Source organism: Pteronotus mesoamericanus, unplaced genomic scaffold (genome assembly GCF_021234165.1).
Source record: "Pteronotus mesoamericanus isolate MK-2021 breed Mesoamerican mustached bat unplaced genomic scaffold, CSHL_Meso_final contig_73, whole genome shotgun sequence".
NCBI lineage: Eukaryota > Metazoa > Chordata > Mammalia > Chiroptera > Mormoopidae > Pteronotus > Pteronotus mesoamericanus.
The window spans coordinates 9,890,405-9,910,397 of record NW_026555245.1 but is presented as its reverse complement, the minus strand read 5'-3'; the positions used below and the strand labels follow the sequence as shown (position 1 = coordinate 9,910,397).

At 32.5% G+C, this 19,993-nt stretch overlaps 1 protein-coding gene across 3 annotated transcripts in view; it reads left to right on the top strand.

The window, feature by feature from the left end:
• The window catches only part of VPS13A (vacuolar protein sorting 13 homolog A), a 217,821-nt gene that overhangs the window by 22,379 nt on the left and 175,449 nt on the right, over window positions 1-19,993 (top strand). For all 3 annotated transcript variants that reach the window (XM_054583005.1, XM_054583003.1, XM_054583006.1), the window contains exons 6-14: window positions 4,440-4,549; window positions 5,202-5,261; window positions 7,225-7,284; window positions 7,493-7,573; window positions 12,800-12,857; window positions 15,532-15,659; window positions 15,854-15,960; window positions 18,084-18,255; window positions 19,843-19,905. In XM_054583005.1, the coding sequence (XP_054438980.1) occupies window positions 4,440-4,549; window positions 5,202-5,261; window positions 7,225-7,284; window positions 7,493-7,573; window positions 12,800-12,857; window positions 15,532-15,659; window positions 15,854-15,960; window positions 18,084-18,255; window positions 19,843-19,905 (839 nt within the window). The remainder of the gene's footprint in view (window positions 1-4,439; window positions 4,550-5,201; window positions 5,262-7,224; window positions 7,285-7,492; window positions 7,574-12,799; window positions 12,858-15,531; window positions 15,660-15,853; window positions 15,961-18,083; window positions 18,256-19,842; window positions 19,906-19,993) is intronic.

Here is a 19,993-nt window from a genome sequence, read left to right as displayed (position 1 = left end):
TCTTGGCACCCTTCTTAAGAAGTATTATATGTGAGAGTTTAATTTTGGATCTCTATTCTATTCCATTGGTCTACATGTTTTTCTTCATGCCATTACCACACTTTTTTGATTATTGTAGTTTTGTTGTAAGTTTTGCAATCAGGAGGTATGAATCTTTCAGCTTTGTTTTCTTTTTTTGGAAGAATGTTTGGATTATGTGGGAATCCCTTGGGATTCCATATGAATTTTAGGATGGATTTTTCATTTATTTCTGCAAAAATGTCATTGATATTTTGATAGGGATTGCTTTGAATCTGTAGGTTCCTTTGGGCAGTATCGACATGTTCACAATGACAGGTCTTCCAATCCATGGACATGGGATGTGTTTCCTCTTATTAATGTCTTTAAAAAAATCTGCCTTTAAAAAAATCTGCCTAAGTATTTTATTTTTTTGATGCTATTATAAAGGGAATTGTTTTTATAATTTCCTTTTAGGTTGTACAATATTTGGAGATAGATATGTAAGTGATTTTTTTTGTGTGTGCTGACTACTACTTTGCTGAATTAGTTTATTAGTTCTGACAGTTTTTCTATGGAATATGTGGGGTTTTCTTCATATAAGCTAATGTCTGTGAATAGAGATAATTTATTTTTTCTTTTCCAATTTGGATGCTTTTTATTAATTTTTTTCTTGCCTAACTACTCTGGCTAGAATTTCTAGTACTATTTTGAACAGAAGTGGCAAAAGTGGGCATCCTTATCTTTTTCCTGAACTTAGAGGTAAAGCTTTCAGACTTCCACCATTGCGAATGATTTCATGTGTGACCTTCATTATGTTAAGGTAGTTTCCTTCTGTTGCTAATTTGTTGAGTGTTTTTATTATGAAAAAGTGTTCAATTTTTTCAAAAGTTTTTTTCTTAATCAATTGAGATGATCACATTTTTTTCTTTTCTTTTGTTAATATGGTGTATCAGATTGATTGCTTTTCATATAGACAGCCATCCTCCATTGCAGAAGTAAGTTGTATTGAGTCATTGTGTGTAATCCTTATAATGGGATTTTAATTTTTGTTTGTTAATATATTGTTGAGAATATTTACATCAGTATTTATTGGGGATATTGATGTGTAGTTTGGTGCCTTTGTCTTGCTTTTGTATCAGTTTAAGGCTGACCTCATATAGATTGAGTTAGGAAATACTCCCTTCTCTTTGGTTTTTCTGAAAGAGTTTGAAGAGGATTAGTGTTCTCTCTTAAATGTTTGGTAGAATTTCCAAGTGAAGCCATCATGTCCAGGGTTTCCTTTTGTTGAGAGATTTTTGATTGCTGATTTGATCTCCCCTTTTTTATATGTCTATTCAGATTTTCTATTTCTTTGTGGTTTTGTCTTGGTAGGTTTTGTTTTCCTAGGCATTTGTTCATTTCATCTGCTTATTTAAATTTGTTAGTGTACAGTTGTTCATAGTACTATTTTATAATTCTTTTTATTTCTGTAGAATCAGTAGTAATAATGTTCTTATTCTCATTAATGACTTTAGTAATTTCAGTCCATCTTTTTTTCTTAGCCCATCTATTTTTCAGTTTTCTTGGTGTTTTTAAAAAACTAACTGTTGGTCTCATTGATTCTCTATTGGTTTTCTATTTTTTATTTAGTTTATTTCTGCTCTAATCTGCATTTCCTTTTATCTGTTAGTTTTTAGTGTGTTTTTTTCCTTAGTGTTTAAGTTGTAAACTTAGGTTGTTTTGAGATCTTTCTTTCTTTTTTTTTTTTTTTAATAGCTATAAATTTTCCCTTAGCACTTCTATCGCTGTGTTCCATAAATTTTGGTATCTTGTATTTCCACTTTGGTATGTTTGCATTCATTTGTGAGTATTTTCTAATTTCTTTTATGACTTTTTTGATCCAGTGGTTATTGAAGAGTGTTTTAATTTTCACAAATTTATGAATTTTCAAATTTTATTTTTTTGGTTTCTAATTTCATCCTATTGTGACCAGAAAAGGTACACTGCATGGTATCAGTCTTTTCTTCAAAACCATTGACTTAATTTTTGTCCTAATGTGAAATATTCTGGAAAATATCTCATGTGCCCTTGAGAAGGCTGTGCATCCTGTTGCTGGGTAGATGTATATTACATCCAGTTGATTTATTTTGTTGTTTAAGTCCTCTGTTTCTTTACTTATTTTCTGTCTGGTTGTTTCATCCATTATTGAGAGCAGGGTATTAAAGTCTCCAACTGTTATAGAGCTGTCTGTTTTTCCCTTCAATTCTGTCAGTTTTTGCTTCATGTATTTTTTGGTTTGTTGTTAGGTACATTATTGTTTATGATGGTTATATCTGGTTTGTATTTTGAACCTTTTATTAATGTATAATGTCCTTATTTTTGTTTCTTATTACCTTATTTGATTTATAGCTTGTCTGATTACGCTATAACCTCCCTAATGTCTTTTGGTTATTTACATGGAATGTCTTTTTTTTCCCCCATCCTTTCACTTTCGACCTGGTTGTGTCTTTGAATCTAAAATGAGTCTCTTACAGACAGCATGTAGTTGAATTGTGTTTTTATCCATTTGTCAATCTCCTTTTTGACTTGAGTGTTTAATCCATTTAAATTTAAAATAATTACTGATAAGAAAAGACTTCTGTCATTTTAGTTTTTTGTTTTTCTTATGCCTTATAGCTTTTTTGTCTGTCATTTACTCCATATTGTCTTTTTTTTCCTGTTTAATCAGTATTTAAATTCCTTTCTCATTTCCTTTTGTGTATATTCTGTAGCTATTTTTTTGTGTGTGGTTACTTTGAGAATTATATTTAACACCCTAAAGTTGTAACACTCTAATTTGATGTTATGCCAGCTTAACTTCAATGATATTCAAAAACTGCTCCTTTACATCTCTATCCCCACCCTTTTGGGTGCTGATGCCACAGAATTACATCTTTAAATATTGTGTCACTAAAAAGAAACTAATAATTTTTAAAATACATTAGTTTCTCAAATAATGTAGAAAACAATGTGGAGTTACAAATCACTATTATAATAACAATAGCCCATATACTATCTTTTCTCAGGATTTTTATTTTTTCATATGGCCTGTAGTTACTGTGTGTTTTCTTATTTCATTCTGTAGGACTCTTGATCATTTTTTTGTAGGGCTGGTCTAGTGGTATCTTGAATGATTATCTTGAAATATCTTTATTTTTCCCTTCCTCTTTAAGGACAGTTTTGCTGAGTTTAGAATTCTTGGTTAAAAGTCATTTTTCTTTTAGCATTTTGAATATTTTTACTCAATACTTTTTGTTCTTCAGTGTTTCTGATGAGAAATCTGCTCATAATCTTCTTAAGGATCCCTTATATGTGATGAGGTTCTCTGTTGCAGCTTTCAAGATTCTCCCTTTATCTTTGATTTTAGAACCTTTGATTATAATGTATATTGATGTGGGTGTCTTTGAGTATTGCTTACTTAGAGTTCCTTGAACTTCTTGGGTGTATATTATCATGTCTTTTTTCAAATTTGGAAAGTTTTCAGCCATTATTTCTTCAAATATTTCCTACCCCCTTCTCTTTCTCCTGCAACTCTTGCAATGCATATATTACTCCACTTGTGGTGTCCCTCAGGTTCCTTAGGCACTGTTCCCTTTTCTTTATTATTTTTTCTTTCTGTTCCTTGAATGTAGTAATTTCCAATGTCTTCATTCAAATTTTTTGATTTTGCCTTCTGCCTGCTGAAATCTGCCTTGAATCATCTGGTGAATTTTTTGTTTGTTTTACTACTTTTCTGCATCAGAATTTTGTTTGGTTCTTTTAGGTGATCTGTCTCTTTATAGATATTTTCATTTTGTTCATACATTGTCTTCTTTCTCCACTTTTTTTTTTTTTTTTTTTTGGTCTTTTGAGTGTCTATATTAGAGTTGTTTTAAAGGCTATCTAGTAGTTCTGTCAGCAGGTCTTTACAGGGGTAGTTTTTATTTTTTTCTTTGAATGGGTAATACTTTTATACTTCTTTCTATGTCTTGTGACTTTTCACTACAAACAATATAATAATGTGATATTTGCAGAAATCTGTAGGACAGAGCCCCTCCCCCTCAAGACAACTTATGATATTATCTCTAATTTTGCTGCTTTCTCTGGCTTTTCTCATTTAAGCCTATTATGATTCTTACCTAGTAATCTTCATTGTTTTTCATATTTTTATTTACTCAGGTATAGTTAACAGAGAGAAATTATACAATTTAATACCAATAAATTCTGTAAAGTTGGCTTTAGTTTCATTGAAGAAGAAATTTGTTTTTGAAAACTGTGTTTTTAGTCGCTTTTGAAAGTCTTTGGTACTGAAGACTTTTGGAAAGCAAATCTACAAATATAGATTTTTTTCCTTTAACGAGGTAACAGTTATGTTATCTCAATAGATGTATATTGAGTATATTTTTCATTCAAGTTAAAAAAAGAAATATTTGTAATTCTAGAAAAGCAGCTGGTGGAGAGACAGGACACTTTTACAGAAAAATTAATTACCCAGATCATAAAAAATCTTCAAGTGAAAATTTCCAACATCCATATTCGTTATGAAGATGATGTAAGTATTTTAATTGCTGATACTTGTCTTTATATTTATATATATTCCACTGTTTATTAAAACCTTTTCTAGAAGCCAGCCTATTAGATGTTGGAAAGTGGAGGGACAGGGCTAAAGATGACATGATTTTTCTTCCTGTAACTATAGTTGTAATTTGCAATCCTTCCTGTCTTGATTACACTTCGGTAAAATGTTAAAACATCAGATACTGAAGGAAAATGCTTTTTTTGTCACCTTTATGTATTTTTAACATACTTTAAATTATACAATATTTATCTCCTGGGGTGAGCACTGTTCTAGGAATCAGTAGAACAAGTCTTAACTAATTGATCTCAAATAGATCATGTATTCTCTCTGAAACACACAATAATTAGTTTCTCAAAGTACTATTATGAGGGGCAATCATTTTTTATAAGCTTTTTTTGTAAACGGAAATATGTAGGTATATTATTATTGTACAGCACTGATGCATTGATACTCTAATTAGTACTGTATTAGGAAAAGTATATATATGATAAAAGTTGCTCTGAAAAGTATTAAAATGTTTTTGAATGTTTGAAACAGCATACTTCCCAGAAAGTAAACTTTTTTTATAATGTGCATTTTGTCCCACTACTAAAAACCTGAGTAAAATTTACTGTTTCCTCTTTAGATCACAAATCGAGAAAACCCACTGTCATTTGGTATTTCCCTTCAAAATCTCAGCATGCAGGTACTTTATTTAAAAATAAATTTAACTGTAATTAATTGAGTAGTATGGTTAATCAGACTACAAATTACTATTCATTTATGCCAGCATCAGAAATAGGTGTCTATATAGAATTGGTACACAAAGTACATAGATTAGATTAGAAATATGGATATTTCACATTTAAAATAGTGGTTGATAATCAATTTCAAGTTAAAATACAAGGGCCTGTTATTATTTGCTGATTATCATATTTGATACTTTTTTCCTTAAAAGAATCCACTTCTGAGTACATACAAAATAAAAGTAATAAACGTATATTTTAGAAACTTTAAGTCATGAAAAGTGTAAAGAAACCAATCACTGTCCTCGCCAACAATATTAACAATCTTTCTAATTTTTCAAATTGAAGAATTTATAAGTATAGGAGCAAAAAGAGGATTATGAAACATTTACTTGCAACCAGAATGAAACCCTTGTTAAATTTGTCATTTGGTTTAAGTTTAAAATACTTTGAAAGAATACGCTGTTATGAATAAAGTTTAAATGCCTTTGTTCTCTACTACTACACTTTCCTCCCACCCCAGAGATAAACATCCTAAGTTTTTAAATTTTATATAATATAGCCATTAATATTGTATATGGTATTTGATAGGTTAAAAGATTGCATAAATATTTTATGTGCTTCTATAAGTTCCCTTTTTCTCTTCATAATGTTTTTGACATCTGTGTTGCCACATATAATTCAATTTATTCTGTTTAACTGGCATATAGTATTTTATTACTTACTTTTATTTGTTATATCCAGTGGGTTTTTGTGTATAATTTTTTTGTTTTTTAGTATTTTTTAATCCTTACATGAGGATATGTTTATTGATTTTAGAGAGAGAGGAAAGGGGCAGGGAGAGAGAGACATCAATGTGAGAGAAACATCTATTGGCTGCCTCCCATATGTGCCCCAACCAAGGATTGAACCCGCAACCTTTTAGTGTATGGGACAATGCTCCAACCAACAGAGCCACCTGGCCAGGGCATGTATGACTACTTTTTAAAACATGGGTCCACTACAAGAAAAAAAGAAAAGAAAAAGGAAGTTATTCAATAAAGTTGAATGGGGTAAAATGGCAAATGCTGCTGTTATGGTGAAAAATTAATCATGGAGAATTAGCTGTTGGATTTGGCATTGTAAAAGTCATCAGTGACTGTGACAGCCGTGGTTTTGACCATCACTTTTGGAGCTCTTTGGAAACTTCCCCAGCCCAGACCTGTTCAATTAGAAACTCTAAGTATGGTTCCAGCAGTCCATGTTTTAAAAACCTTCTATGTAATCCTATTGCATAATAAAGTTTGAGAATCACTGTTCTAATTCATTTAGTTCTCTACAAAAAAATGAAAACCATCTTTTTAAACGAGCACCTGATCATTTTATTCTTCTCAGTGGCTTTTTATTGCTTTTATAATAAAGGCCATAGTTTTGTCTTCAGGTCGTTTATAATCCTTTTGTGATCTGATTTCAGGTAATATATCTGGTTCCAACACTTTTGTTTTGCATTATGTTTTCTGGCCACATCGGGCCTCTTAAGTTCTCTGAACATGTCATGTATTTGTATATCTTCCTAGAATGAATCATTCCCTTGCAATCTTAGAATCAGTAATTTCTATTCTTATGTCATATATTAGGTTAGATATCACTTTCTTCATCACACCCCTGAGTTTGAGGCTACTACTGTATCTTTACAGGCCAAAACTGTATCTTTAAACTCCGTAATGTCACTTACTTGTATGTAATTGCTTCTTGTTTGCTTGTTCAGTCAACAAGGAGCTCCTTGAAAGCAGAGACCTTCTTGTGATCAGTTGATATTCTTTGAGTGTTATGTTTTCAAGGATATTTTCATGGGAAATTGGTCTAGGACATGATAGATATGATTTATCACTCGGCCACATACCACATGGAAATGACAGTTTTACTATCATTTTTCCTTTTCAGACAACTGATCAAAACTGGGTTCCTTGTTTACAGGATGAAACTGAGAAGCTGTTTCGGAAGGTAATCAATACTCTATTTTTGTCAACCCAGAGAGTTGACAAAGGAGACTTTAAGAAAAGCTAATGGTAGTACATAACATGAATTTATGTGAAATGAGTTTACTTGCTTAACTCTGTTATATGACTGAATTATTTGGGACTTTTGAAAATAGCATGTGTTAGCAATCTTTCAAAACAAATGAGACATATAATTAACTATTTATTTTCAGTTGATTCGATTGGATAACCTTTTTGCCTATTGGAATGTGAAGTCTCAGATGTTTTACCTTACTAATTATGATGATTCATTGGTAAGTAACTATTTTTATATGTGTATACACATATGTTAATGCCATATTTTAGTTTTTTTCACTGTCATTTATCTAAAATACTGTAGTCAGTGGTCTTTTTTTTTTAAAGGCAAAATCTATTAGAATTTACAGAAATAGGTGAATGCATACGAGGTCTGTCCAGAAAGTATCCAGCCATGAACTAAAAATAGAGACATATATTGAAGAAGATACAGGATACAAGAAATATTGTACATAGGACAATGACACCTAAGTCCCCTTTGAAGCAGGCACCTTGGAACCTTACACAGTTCTCCCAATCACCGTCAGCTACTCTGTCATATTTTCCTGAATCTTACAACAGTCTGAAATCTCTATCCTTTTAAAGGTGATTTTAGTTTTGGGAAAAGCCAGAAGTTGCAGAGCACCAGGTCAGGGCTGTAGGGGGGCCAAGCCACCTGGGTGATTTGATGTTTCACCAAAGACCTCTTCACAAGACATGATATATGAGGGGGAACGTCATTGTGATACAGCTGCCCAAGCACCAGTTGCCCATAGCTGCAGCCTTCTAAATCATCTGAATAGTTTCCGTGGAAGAATGTACAAGCTTAATGCAAAATTTTATGCATATTCATTGCTCTACTCGCTCAGTCATTTTGAATGCGATGGCCACACAGTACACATGTTCACTAAATGCCCACTGCCCTCGCTGACTCATACACTGAAGTCATCATTGTTCACGAATGTGAGTTCTAGTCCACTCTCCTTGGTTGCCAGGTTGTATCAATATTGTGCAAACTGTTCTTGTTATATTAACAATGGTTGGAATTTTTCCAGAGAGACCTCTTATGTACCTCTACATGAACATGTATAAACATACACCTTGTTTTTAATTATTGACATAAAACATTACATTAGTTTCAGCATAATGGTTTGATGTTTGCATGTATTACAAAATGATGACCTCAGTAATTCTAGTTAACATCTGTCACCATACACAATTATGAAATTTTTTCTCCTAGGCTGGTGGAGGAGGGCAAAGGGGGAAAAATTGGGTCAACTGTAGTAGAATAACAATAGAAAAGAATAAAAAAAAATTTTTTTCCTTAGATGGGAAATTTTTTTTTAAGTGTATTTTATTCATTATGCTATTACAGTTGCCCCATTCTACTTTTCTCCCCTTTATCTTCCTCTGCCTGGTACCGCCATTCCTTCCAGCGGTCCTTGGCCCTTCATTTATGTCCATGGGTCACACATATAAGTTCTTTGGCTTCCCGTTTCCTATACTATTCTTAACCTCCCCCTATCTATTTTATACCTACCAATTATGTTTTTTCTTCCCTCCATGTGCTCTTCATTTCTGTGATTCTTTTCCTGTTCTAGTTGTTTGCTTAGTTTTTGTTTGTTTTTGTTTTTTTAGGTTCAGTTGTTGATAGTTATGAGTTTGTTGTCATTTTACTGCTCATGTTTTGATCATCTTCTTTTCTTAGATAAGTCCCTTTAACATTGCATATAATAAATGCTTAGTGTTGATGAACTCCTTTAATTTTACCTTGTCTGGGAAGAACTTTATCTGCCTTTCCATTCTGAATGATAGCTTTGCTGGATAGAGTAATCTTGGATGTGGGTCCTTGCCTTTCATGACTTTGAATACTTCTTTCCAGACCCTTCTTGCCTGCAAGATTTCTTTTGAGAAATCAGCTGATAGTCTTATGGAAACTGCTTTGTAGGTAACTCTCTTCTTTTCTCCTGCTGCTTTTAAGATTCCCTCCTTATCTTTGATCTTGGGTAATTTAATTATGTTGTGTCTTGGTATGGCCTTCTTTGGGTCCTGCTTTTTTAGGACTCTGAGCTTCCTGGACTTTTGTGTCTATTTCCTGCACCAGATAGGGGAAATTTTCTTTCATCATTTTTTCAGATAAGTTTCCAATTTCTTGCTCTCCCTCTTCTGACACCCCTATGATTCAGATGTTGGAGCGTTTAAAGTTGTTCCAGAGGTTCCTAATCCTTTTCTCATTTTTTTGAATTCTTGTTTCTTCTTTCTGTTCTGGTTGAATATTTATTTCTCCATCCATTCCAAATTGTTGATTTGAGTCTTGGCTTCCTTCCCTTCAGTATTGGTTCCCTGTATATTTTTCTTTATTTCCCTTTGTGTAGCCTTCACTTCTTCTTTTATTTTGCATCATACTCAATCATTTCTGTGAGCATCCTGATTACCAGTGTTTTGGATTCTGCATTAGATAGGTTGGCTATCTCCTCATCGCTTAGTTCTTTTTCTGGAGTTTTGATCTGTTCTTTAATTTGGGCTCTATTTCTTTGTCTTGGCACACCTGTTATGTTATAAGGGGTAGAATGTAAATTATTTGCCAGGGCAGGGCAACCTGCTTTACCGTGTTGTGGGGCTGTATGTTGGGGAGAGGTCAGAAAAGGAACGATGCCTCTTGCTTGGCTCTTGCCCCACTTTCAAGAGACTGACAGTTTCACCCTCTGCCACAACCCCCACAGATTTTTCTGCCAGAGGTTCTGAGGCCTTATGTTGCCTGTCCTGGGTTGCGCAGTCTGTCTCACTCCCCAGTTGTTCCTCCTAGTTTATCCACTGGAAATGTGGGACTGTCCCATCCACCAGCCGTAGCAGCTGCCTTGCCCACCTGGTCTCCAGCCACCACCTCGCTGTGCATCCTCACTGCCCCAGCTGCCCCTCTCCACCCCTCTGCAACCAGTCTGAATGAATGTGTCTTTAACTCCTTGGTTGTGAACTGTTCCATACCGTTTAATTTTCTGGCAGTTCTGGTTGTTTTTTGTTTTTAGATTGGTTGTTTCATTCTTTTGGTTGTGTGAGGAGGTGAAGGGTATCTATTTAAGCCTCCATTTTGGCCAGAACTCTTCCTGAGATGGGAACTTTTAAGACTCCCTTGGCAAATTTCAAATATGCAGTGCAGTATTATTAACTATAGTCACCATGCTATATGTTAAATCTCTGCTACTTATTTATTTTATAGCTAGAAGATTGTACATTTTGATTCCTATCACTGATTTTTGCTTTCACTGACCTCTTTCCCCTGGCAATCTCCAGTTTGTTCTCTGTATTAATGAGCTTTTTTTTGGTAGATTCCACATATAAGTGAGGTCGTACAATATTTGTCTTTGTCTGCCTGACATATTCTATTTAATGTACTGCTCTCAAGGCCCACCTTTGTTGTCTCAAATGGCAAGATTTCCTTATTTTTCTATGGCTAAATTATATTTTATTACATATATGGCCATATTTTCTTCATTCATTTGTTGATGGATATTTAGTTGTTTTCATATTGTATGAAAATTGTAAATAATGTTGCAGTGAACTGAATGCACATATGTGTTTGAGGTAGTGTTTTTGTTTGATTTGGATAAGTACCCAGAGGTGGAATTGCTGGGTCATCTGGTAGTTCTATTTTTAATTTTATGAGGAATCTCCTGTTTTCCATACTGCTTGCACCAAGTTACATTCCATCAGCATTGCACAAACATTTCCTTTTCTCCATATTCTTTCTAGCACTTGCTATTTCTTGTCTTTTTGATAATAGTCATTTGAACTGGAATTAGGTAATATATTGTCATCTGATTTGCATTTCCCTGGTTAATGAGGTTGAGCATCTTTTTTCATGCACCTTTTGGCCATCTGTATGTTTTCTTTGGAAAAATGTTTATCCACATCTTCTCATTTTTTTAATCAGATTGTTTTGTTTACTTTTAAGTTGTATAAGTTCTTTATGTATTTTTGATGTTGACCCCTTATCACATATATGAATAGCAAATATTTTCTCCCATTCAGTAAGTTGCCTTTTCATTTTACTGACTGTTTCCCTTGCTGTGCAGAGGCTTTTTATTTTAAGGTAGTCTCACTTATTTTTGTCTTTGTTGCATTTGTTTTTGGTGTGAGATCCAAAAAATCATCACTGAGACAGATGTTATGGAGCTTACCATAAAAAGTTTTGTGGTTTCAGACATAACATTAAAATATTTTATCCATTTTGAGTTAACTTTATGGTATAAGATAGTGGTACAGTTTTATTCTTTTGCATGTGTCTGTCCAGTTTTCCCAAACTTAATCCTTTGTAATAAATTAATTAAGCATGTGCACGGACTTATTTCTGGACTCCCTAATCTGTTCCATTGATCTCTGCATCTGCTTTTATTGTAGTACTATACTGCTTTGATTACTGTAGCTTATTGTTGTAGAGTTTGAAATCAGGGAACAGCATGCCTCTAGCTTTGTTCTAGACTGCTTTGGCTATTCGGGGTTTTGTGATTCCATACAAAATTTAGGATTGTTTGTTTCTGTGAAAAATGCCTTTGGAAATTTGATAAGGATAGCATTGAATCTGTAGATTGCTTAGGATAGTACAGCTATTTTAACAATATTAATATTCTATCATGAGTGTGGAATATCTTCCCATTTGTGTCTTCAATTTCTTTCATCAAAGTTTTCTAGTTTTCAGTGTATAGGTTTTTTACCTCCTTAGTACATTTATTCCTAGATATTTTATTCTTTTTGATGCAGTTATAAATGGGATTGTTTTCTTAATTTTGCTTTCTAATAGTTTAATAGTAGCGTATAAGTGCAACATATTTCTGTATAATGATCTTGTGTCCTGCCTCTTTACTGAATTTGCATATTAGTTCTAACAGGTTTTTTTGAGGGGAGTCTTTAGATTTTGCTATAAATAATACCATGTCATCTAAATAGTGACAGTATTATTTTCTACTTTCCAATTTGGATGACTTTTCTTTATTTTTCTTGCTTAATTGCTCTGACTAGGGCTTCCAGTACTATGTTAAATAAAAATAATGACAGTGGGCATCCTTGCCCTGTTTCAACTTTTCACTGTCAAGTGTGATTTTAGCTGCAGGTTTGTAATATAAACCCTTTACTGTGTTCAAATATAATTGTACCTCTATACCATTTTGGTATAGAGCATTTTAATCATAGGTAGATATTGAATTTGTTAAATTTTGTGTATGTGCTTGTACATAAGCATGTTTAAACATACACATAAATCTTAATATTTCTAAGATACTCTTTTATGAGTTATTGTCTTTAATGAAACATTATCTAATCACTAATTTTTTTTATATCTTAAGTCCTCCTAAGTTTAATTTAAAAAAAAAAACAAAACTGTAAACTTTTTTCTTTTGCATAGATTAGGATTTTGTGAGGTAAAGGTATATTGGCATTAATATAAATAAAAGCAACTTGTTTTTTAATAGGACAGCTTGAAGAATGGCGTTGTTGATGACAATATTGTTCCAGAAGGTTATGATTTTGGTAAGTATGGTTTCATAAAGTAAAAATTGCAATTTTTATTTTATTAATCAGCATAAATTTTAAACAGACATTGTTGATATTACTGTGCTATTGCATGTTAGTTTTCTCATGTAATTAAATATATTTATAATAATATGCAAAAGCAAAACATATGTATTATTCATTGTTGTTGAGCTTTTGGCTATATATCAAAACCAAGAAAGAATATTGTCCAATAAGAGAGATTGTTAATAAATTGTGAAGTCCCTAAGGACTATTTAATTAGGAGAGTTTTTAAAGACATTTTGACATGGCAAATACAATTTAGTAAGGCTGGCTGCTGTAATCTATAGTGTCATCTTATTATTTAAAAAATGTGAACTTAAAACTATTCTTCCTTATATTTTTTTCTGGTTTTAAACTTTCTTAAATGAACATGTAATATTTTAATAGTCAGAAATAAGTACTAAAATATGCAGAGAAATGGAGTGCTGTTTCTTCTACCCTGAAGGCACTCAATAAATATTTATTGGTGATGGGTAACTTAGTTCTTGGATTGGCTCACAATGTCATTAACCATGACTGTCCTTCTTGAAAGTATTTCTTTTTTTGATTTTAGTGATATGCTTCCATGTACTTCTACTTTCATAAATATTTTTTGTTAATGTTTTTGAAGTGACTCTTTTTGTGCTCACTCTTAAAATATCATTTTCATTGTTTTGAATTGGTTTCATTTTCTTGATTCTCTCCTCAGAGGAAACATTAAGAACAGATGGGATTGTTTATGATGTGTGTTAATCATTCTCAAATCTGTCACTTTAGGTTTGACTTATTTCTCTTTAACTGTCATTTCCTGCTGTATCAGTCAGGGCCCAATGAGGAGAGAGAGAAACCATGAAGTATTTTGAGTAGGGATGATTTAAAGAATTACAACTATTGTGTAATAGGGGATTGGTGTAACAAAGGAAATGTCTATTGAAAAGTAGAGAGAAGTCTAAAGAATCTACTTAGAATAGATAGAAGAAACAGCTCCTACTCAGTGACTAAGATAGAGTGCCCAAAGAGAAGAGGTTGCCTTACTTAGCACTGAGATCTAGAACGTGTTGGAAAGGGCATGGCCATGGCTCACTTGTTGGAATGATTGACATAACTGATCATGGCCTTTCAATAGGGTAGGGAGGGAACTGAGAACATGAAGCAGAGGTGAAGGACAGAGAGAGCATCAGTGAATGGTAGATCCCCCAGAACTTGAAGGTTTGGTATTGAAATACTAGAGAGATAGGTGGTGGTGGTGGTGGTGGTGGTGGTAAGGCAAGTTTGATGCTTGAGACCAAGTTTATAGAATGGTCGAGGATATTGTTAAGGTCTAGTAACCTTACTAGGGTGAAGTAAGGGTGGAGGAATCCAAGGAACTGAGAGGCCATGATTTCGGAAACATCATTTTTGTATTGAAATCACTTAGAAATTTGAGTTGCAGGAGCTAAAGTCTGAGAGAGGTAAAGCACAGAGATTGGTAGTTGATTGCAACAAGGGATGGTATAATGGTTGGTATATCTTTTGTGTATCTCAAGAATTAAAGCTGGGGAGAAGAATAATTTTACTTTTTAAATACTGATATTTTTGCTTTATACATATACTTTTTAGACTTACTGTACCTTCCATTTACGTACATATAAAGATTTCTCATTTTTAACTGTATAATATTCTATTGTATAGATGTACCATAATGAATTTAACTGATGATCTATTAGTGAATAGCTTTTTTTCCTCTTTTTTAAATTTATATTTTATTGTTTATGCTAATGTTCTGTTCAACTGAAAAGTATGTTTGAATGTTTAATGTGTAAAAAATTAAGTGCTAGGTCTCAGGGATGATCAAAATGAGGGAGAGAGTATCATTGTATATAAATTAGCTTATAATTTAATCATTGATCTCTATCTAGATTCTGCTATTTCTTGTCTCCCTCTCTGTTATTCTCATTCTATTTTGGCACTCAATACAAAGAGTTGAGAGAAATCTGTCTTAGACTATGGGTTGAGCCAAGGAGATTATCTTGAGCAAATTGTTACTCATCTTTTCTCCTCTTCTTTTACAAGTAAGAGGGGAAACAGTTGGATGCAGAGAAACTGATCAGAAATTCAGATATTATAATTATAGAATGGAAATCGGTGGTTAAATACAGGGGTGGGCAAAAGCAGGTTTACAGTTGTGAGTACATGTAACAGTTTATTCTTGTTTTATTTATTTATTTATTTATTTATTCAGCTATTTATTTATTTATTTATTTATTATTGTATTGTTCGCCACCCTTGTATAATCTCTTTTCCTGCATTTCTCATGTACCTTCATTCCTTAAAACTGTGTATTGTTATTAAAACTACTTTATTGGACTATTTTGCCTTTCAGAGAGTGTTCTTGCTTTCACAGCTTATGTTAGCATCTTGTGGGGGAAGTTTAGTTAGTCTTTATCGTACTTACAGATGACAATGTGATTTATAGGTAGAAAAAAGATAAAAGAAACTTTTTCACCAATTAAGTGACAGTTCACCTGACGAAATCAAAGCATTGGGGAAATATGGAGACTGTAAAAAGGATAGATAAGAGATGAAAATCAGTATTTTCAACTTGATCCCTTTGGTACTTTGAAATTCTTGAAATATAACTCAGTGTATTAAAATTTGTATTATTTTCCAGTATTTCGCCCCATATCTGCTAATGCTAAACTTCAGATGAATCGCCGATCTGATTTTGACTTTTCTGCCCCCAAGATAAACCTGGATGTTGAGTTACATGACATAGCGATTGAATTTAATAAACCACAGGTGATTTTTTTTAAATGGTATTTTAAATTGTGAGTTATAATTTGATAAAGATAGAACTAAGATTTTAAATGTTTTTAAAAAATTCTTAATGTTACATGTAAAAATTCCTTTAAAAAGTCAATAATTTAACTTTTGTCTTCAGTAATTGGAAAAAACCTGAAACATGTAAAAGTTTTAATTTTTTCACTTTTCAGTATTTCAGTCTTATGGAGCTTCTTGAATCAGTAGATATGATGACGCAAAATCTGCCATATAGGAAATTCAGACCTGATGTACCTGTTCACGATCATGCCAGAGAATGGTAAAATGTCTTAAAGATTGAAGTATAATTGACATACATTATATTAGCTTCAGGAGTACAGCATAATGATTCAAATGATCATGATAATACGTTTAGTTACCATTCATACCATACGTAGCTACAGAATTTTTCTTGTGATAAGAACTTTTAAGATCTACTCTTAGCAACTTTTAAATATGCAGTGCAATATTAAGTATAGTCACTATGTTATATATTACATCCCTATGACTTATTTTATAACTGAAAGTTTATACCTTTTGACTCCCTTCACCCATTTTGCCCACCCCAAACCTCACCTCTGGCAATCACCAATCTGTTCTCTGTATCTATGAGCTCATTTTTTTAATATATGTATTTTTAAAGATTCTCTATATAAGTGAGAGTATAGAGTATTTGTCTTTCTCTGACTTCACTTAGCAAAATGCCCTCAAGGTCCATTTATGTTGTCATAAGTGGCAAGATTTTATTTCTTAAGGCTGAATAATACACTATTTCATTGTATATATATCACCACATTGTATTTATTCATTCTTCCATCGATGGACACTTAGGTTGTTTCTACGCCTTGGCTATTAGAGATAATGTGGCAGTGAACTTGGGTGTGCATATATTTTTTGATTTAGTCTTTTCATTTTCTTCAGGTAAATATCCATAAGTGGAATTGCTCAAGCTAAAACTTTAAGATGTAAAAAATATAGCATAAAAATGAATTTCTTGGCTTTTTGAAGATTTACTATTTTTAATTTACTTATCCTTTTGTTATTCATTCAAGAAATGTTTATTGGTATGTGTGCTATGGGAGATACAAAGATGCCTCAGACACAGATCCTGCCCATCAGAGCTTACAGACTAGGAGGGGACAGTGAACACTTTCATACACAGTCAGAGCATGTTTCAGTAAGGTGATTCTAGTATTGGGTATAAAGTGAGCAGGGGTAAGAAGAGGTAAAGGAAACTGAGAGGCCGCTGAAATCATCCAGGTGAGGAGGAAAGAGCTGTGAAAGACTGTTGAGGTAGAATTGTTGGGAAATTCTGAAAGGTTGGCAGAGGAGGGAGGAAGTCACTGGTCATTTTGAGGTATTTCCATCCCTGGTCTGAATAGTCATTTCTTTCTGACTATGACCAATGTACACCAGGCACTTTATTTCTATGCAGAAGAATTTTATGTGCCAATTTTTATTTCTTTTCACAAACCTACTCCATTGTTCTTTCAGTTCATGTCATCACCCATGCCCCAAGTCTAAGATATCTGCTTCCCTTTTTCTTATTCCCCACATCCAGTGTCCAGATACTCTCTTTAAAGGCTGATAGAAATTGTAGTTTGATTTGCAGTTAGAAATTTATGTAGCTGATTTTGCTTATTATGCCAATAAAATTGACTCAAGACATTCTTTATAATGGGATTTACAACTTGAGATACTAGAATACAATTTATCTACCATATTTTTGGAATTATTATACTATATTCCAGCTTGTTGTCCATCACTGTCTTTTTAAAAATTTTCAAATTTCTTTATTATACACATTAAACATTTTATTGACTCAAGACATTCTTTATAATGGGATTTACAACTTGAGATACTAGAATACAATTTATCTACCATATTTTTGGAATTATTATACTATATTCCAGCTTGTTGTCCATCACTGTCTTTTTAAAAATTTTCAAATTTCTTTATTATACACATTAAACATTTTATTAAACATGAAAAGGTTATGGGAATATATAAAGTACTATCCTTTTTTGAAATTCAGAAATCTTGTTATTCCAGTTATTAAGCTCTTCCATAGTGTCTAGCAATTGTAATTATTCTTTCAGTTGACTATTTAATTACTATTCAGGGAACTAAAATACTGTTCTCCAATTAATACTTGAATAGTTTTTCTGTAAATACATTTATTGTAACAAAATTAAAGGATTTTGCTTATTTTCACTTAGGAAAGAGTTGATATTAATTATTGTGAAAATACAATGTTTGAAAAAAAGCAGGTCCTCAGATTATATACCATTTTCGTACTCTCTTAATGATATGTATGTTAGAGTAGAAGCAATATTAGCTGTATTTCATATTGTTGGTTTGAGGGTATTAAGTGTAGGGTTTTTGTTTTTGTTTTTTGACTAGGTGGGCTTATGCTATACATGGTATTCTTGAAGTAAATGTTTGCCCCCGCTTACGGATGTGGTCATGGAACCATGTTAGAGAACACAGACAAAAAATGAAGCAATACAAAGAGCTATATAAGAAAAAAATAACAAGTAAGAAGCCACCTGGTGAACTTCTCAGCTTTTTGGAGGTTAGCATTTTAAAAAATCGTTGACTGTTTCGTGCTATATAACTCCTTACTCTTTCGTGACTAGCACTTCCTAATTATTTGTTCTAAGTTTGACTGACCATTCTTTGTCTCTCTTTTACTTAGATTTTTTTCTTACTCCTGATGAAAGTAGTTGGGTGATGGAAGCTTTAGTATTACTCTCATGGGACCTTTTGGAATTTGAGACTATTTTCAATCTCTAATTTGGGTTTATGCAAATAGTAACTTGAAACCTTACATTATTAAGGCACTTTTAACCTCAAAAGCCTAAAATGTTTTTCCTACATTGATTGCAATTTCTCTGTGTTGGTCGAAGCTTTACATTATATCACTACTGCATTTCCCCTTTGTTACCACCACCTAACTGTGCATCAATCAAATAAAATCTCCTGTCTTCTATACATTTTATGCTTATACTTATGGCCAAATAAAATCTCCTGTCTTCTATACATTTTATGCTTATATTTATGGCCAAATTCATGCTTATGTATTCCATCTGCCTTTCCTCATCTCTCTACCTATCCCAGTTATACTCATCCCTCAATTTCTGCATAAGTTCCATCTCTCTTCTGAATTTTCTTCCCAGATAGAGCTTTTTTCCTTTTAGTTCCTGTGGCATTTCTAGTTTTTACCAGCAACTTTACATTTAATTATTTATCTTAAGAGTTTTCTACATATTAGTCATTTTATATTTTAGCATTATTATGATATATTCTAGAAGGGACTCTTTTACAGGTGGATGAAGTATAGCTAATTGTTCTGAATCCAGGTCAGTATCCAATTAGCAGCATCTAAAGACTGAGTTTTATTTTTATTTTCAAGGTAAGAGACTTTCCGAAGACTATACTAACATAAATGCTAAATTTTTAGAAGGCTATTAGGCTAGTTACAGATTTCCTTACGTAGTTTTGGATCTTAACCTGAATCCTTCAAGTCTGCTGGACGGTAGAACCCTGAATTGTTTTTTAAATAGTAGGAAATGTTTGCTTCTCTTTGGGAGAAAAAGTGGTCTGCACATGAAACTCAAAAGTAGTCAAAAGTAGAAAAAGAGATGTAAAGAAAGATTTAGCTTGTCTCAGTTTATTTCAATAGCCATAACAACTTTGAAAAGTATAAAATTTAAAAACAAGTCTTTAAGTGTATATAGATCTAGTTGGGGTATCTTAATGATGACATATGACCTGTGCACACAATATGAAGGTTTTATAATTGTATTTTTAGTTGAAAGTGACAGTTTATTCTTGGCTATAGTTAAAACCCAAATAAAAGTCATTTTATACAGTGCATGTATGACATCTTTTAGTATGTATTTGTGAATCTTGTAGAGTTGTAGCTCATATGCATGATGTAAGATTTCTATGTTCAGAAAGTTTTTCATTATTACTAATTTCCAAGCTGATATATATAAATGAATATAAATATATAAAACTATTGCTTCTCAGAACTTAACAGGAATATTATCTTGATAGATATCTGCTTCATCTTCCTATTATATCTTTAGCGCAGCAATTTGACAGATTATATATACTAAAGTTATTTATGTAAATACATTCTTATTTATATTTTTAGGAGTTGGAAAAGACCCTGGATGTATTTAATATAACTGTAGCAAGACAACAAGCAGAAGTTGAGGTAATTTCAGATTATCTTTCAGTTAGTAAATATAAATCTAGATTGATACAGATTTGATAGGTGCTGTGATGTTAGTAGTATGGTGCTG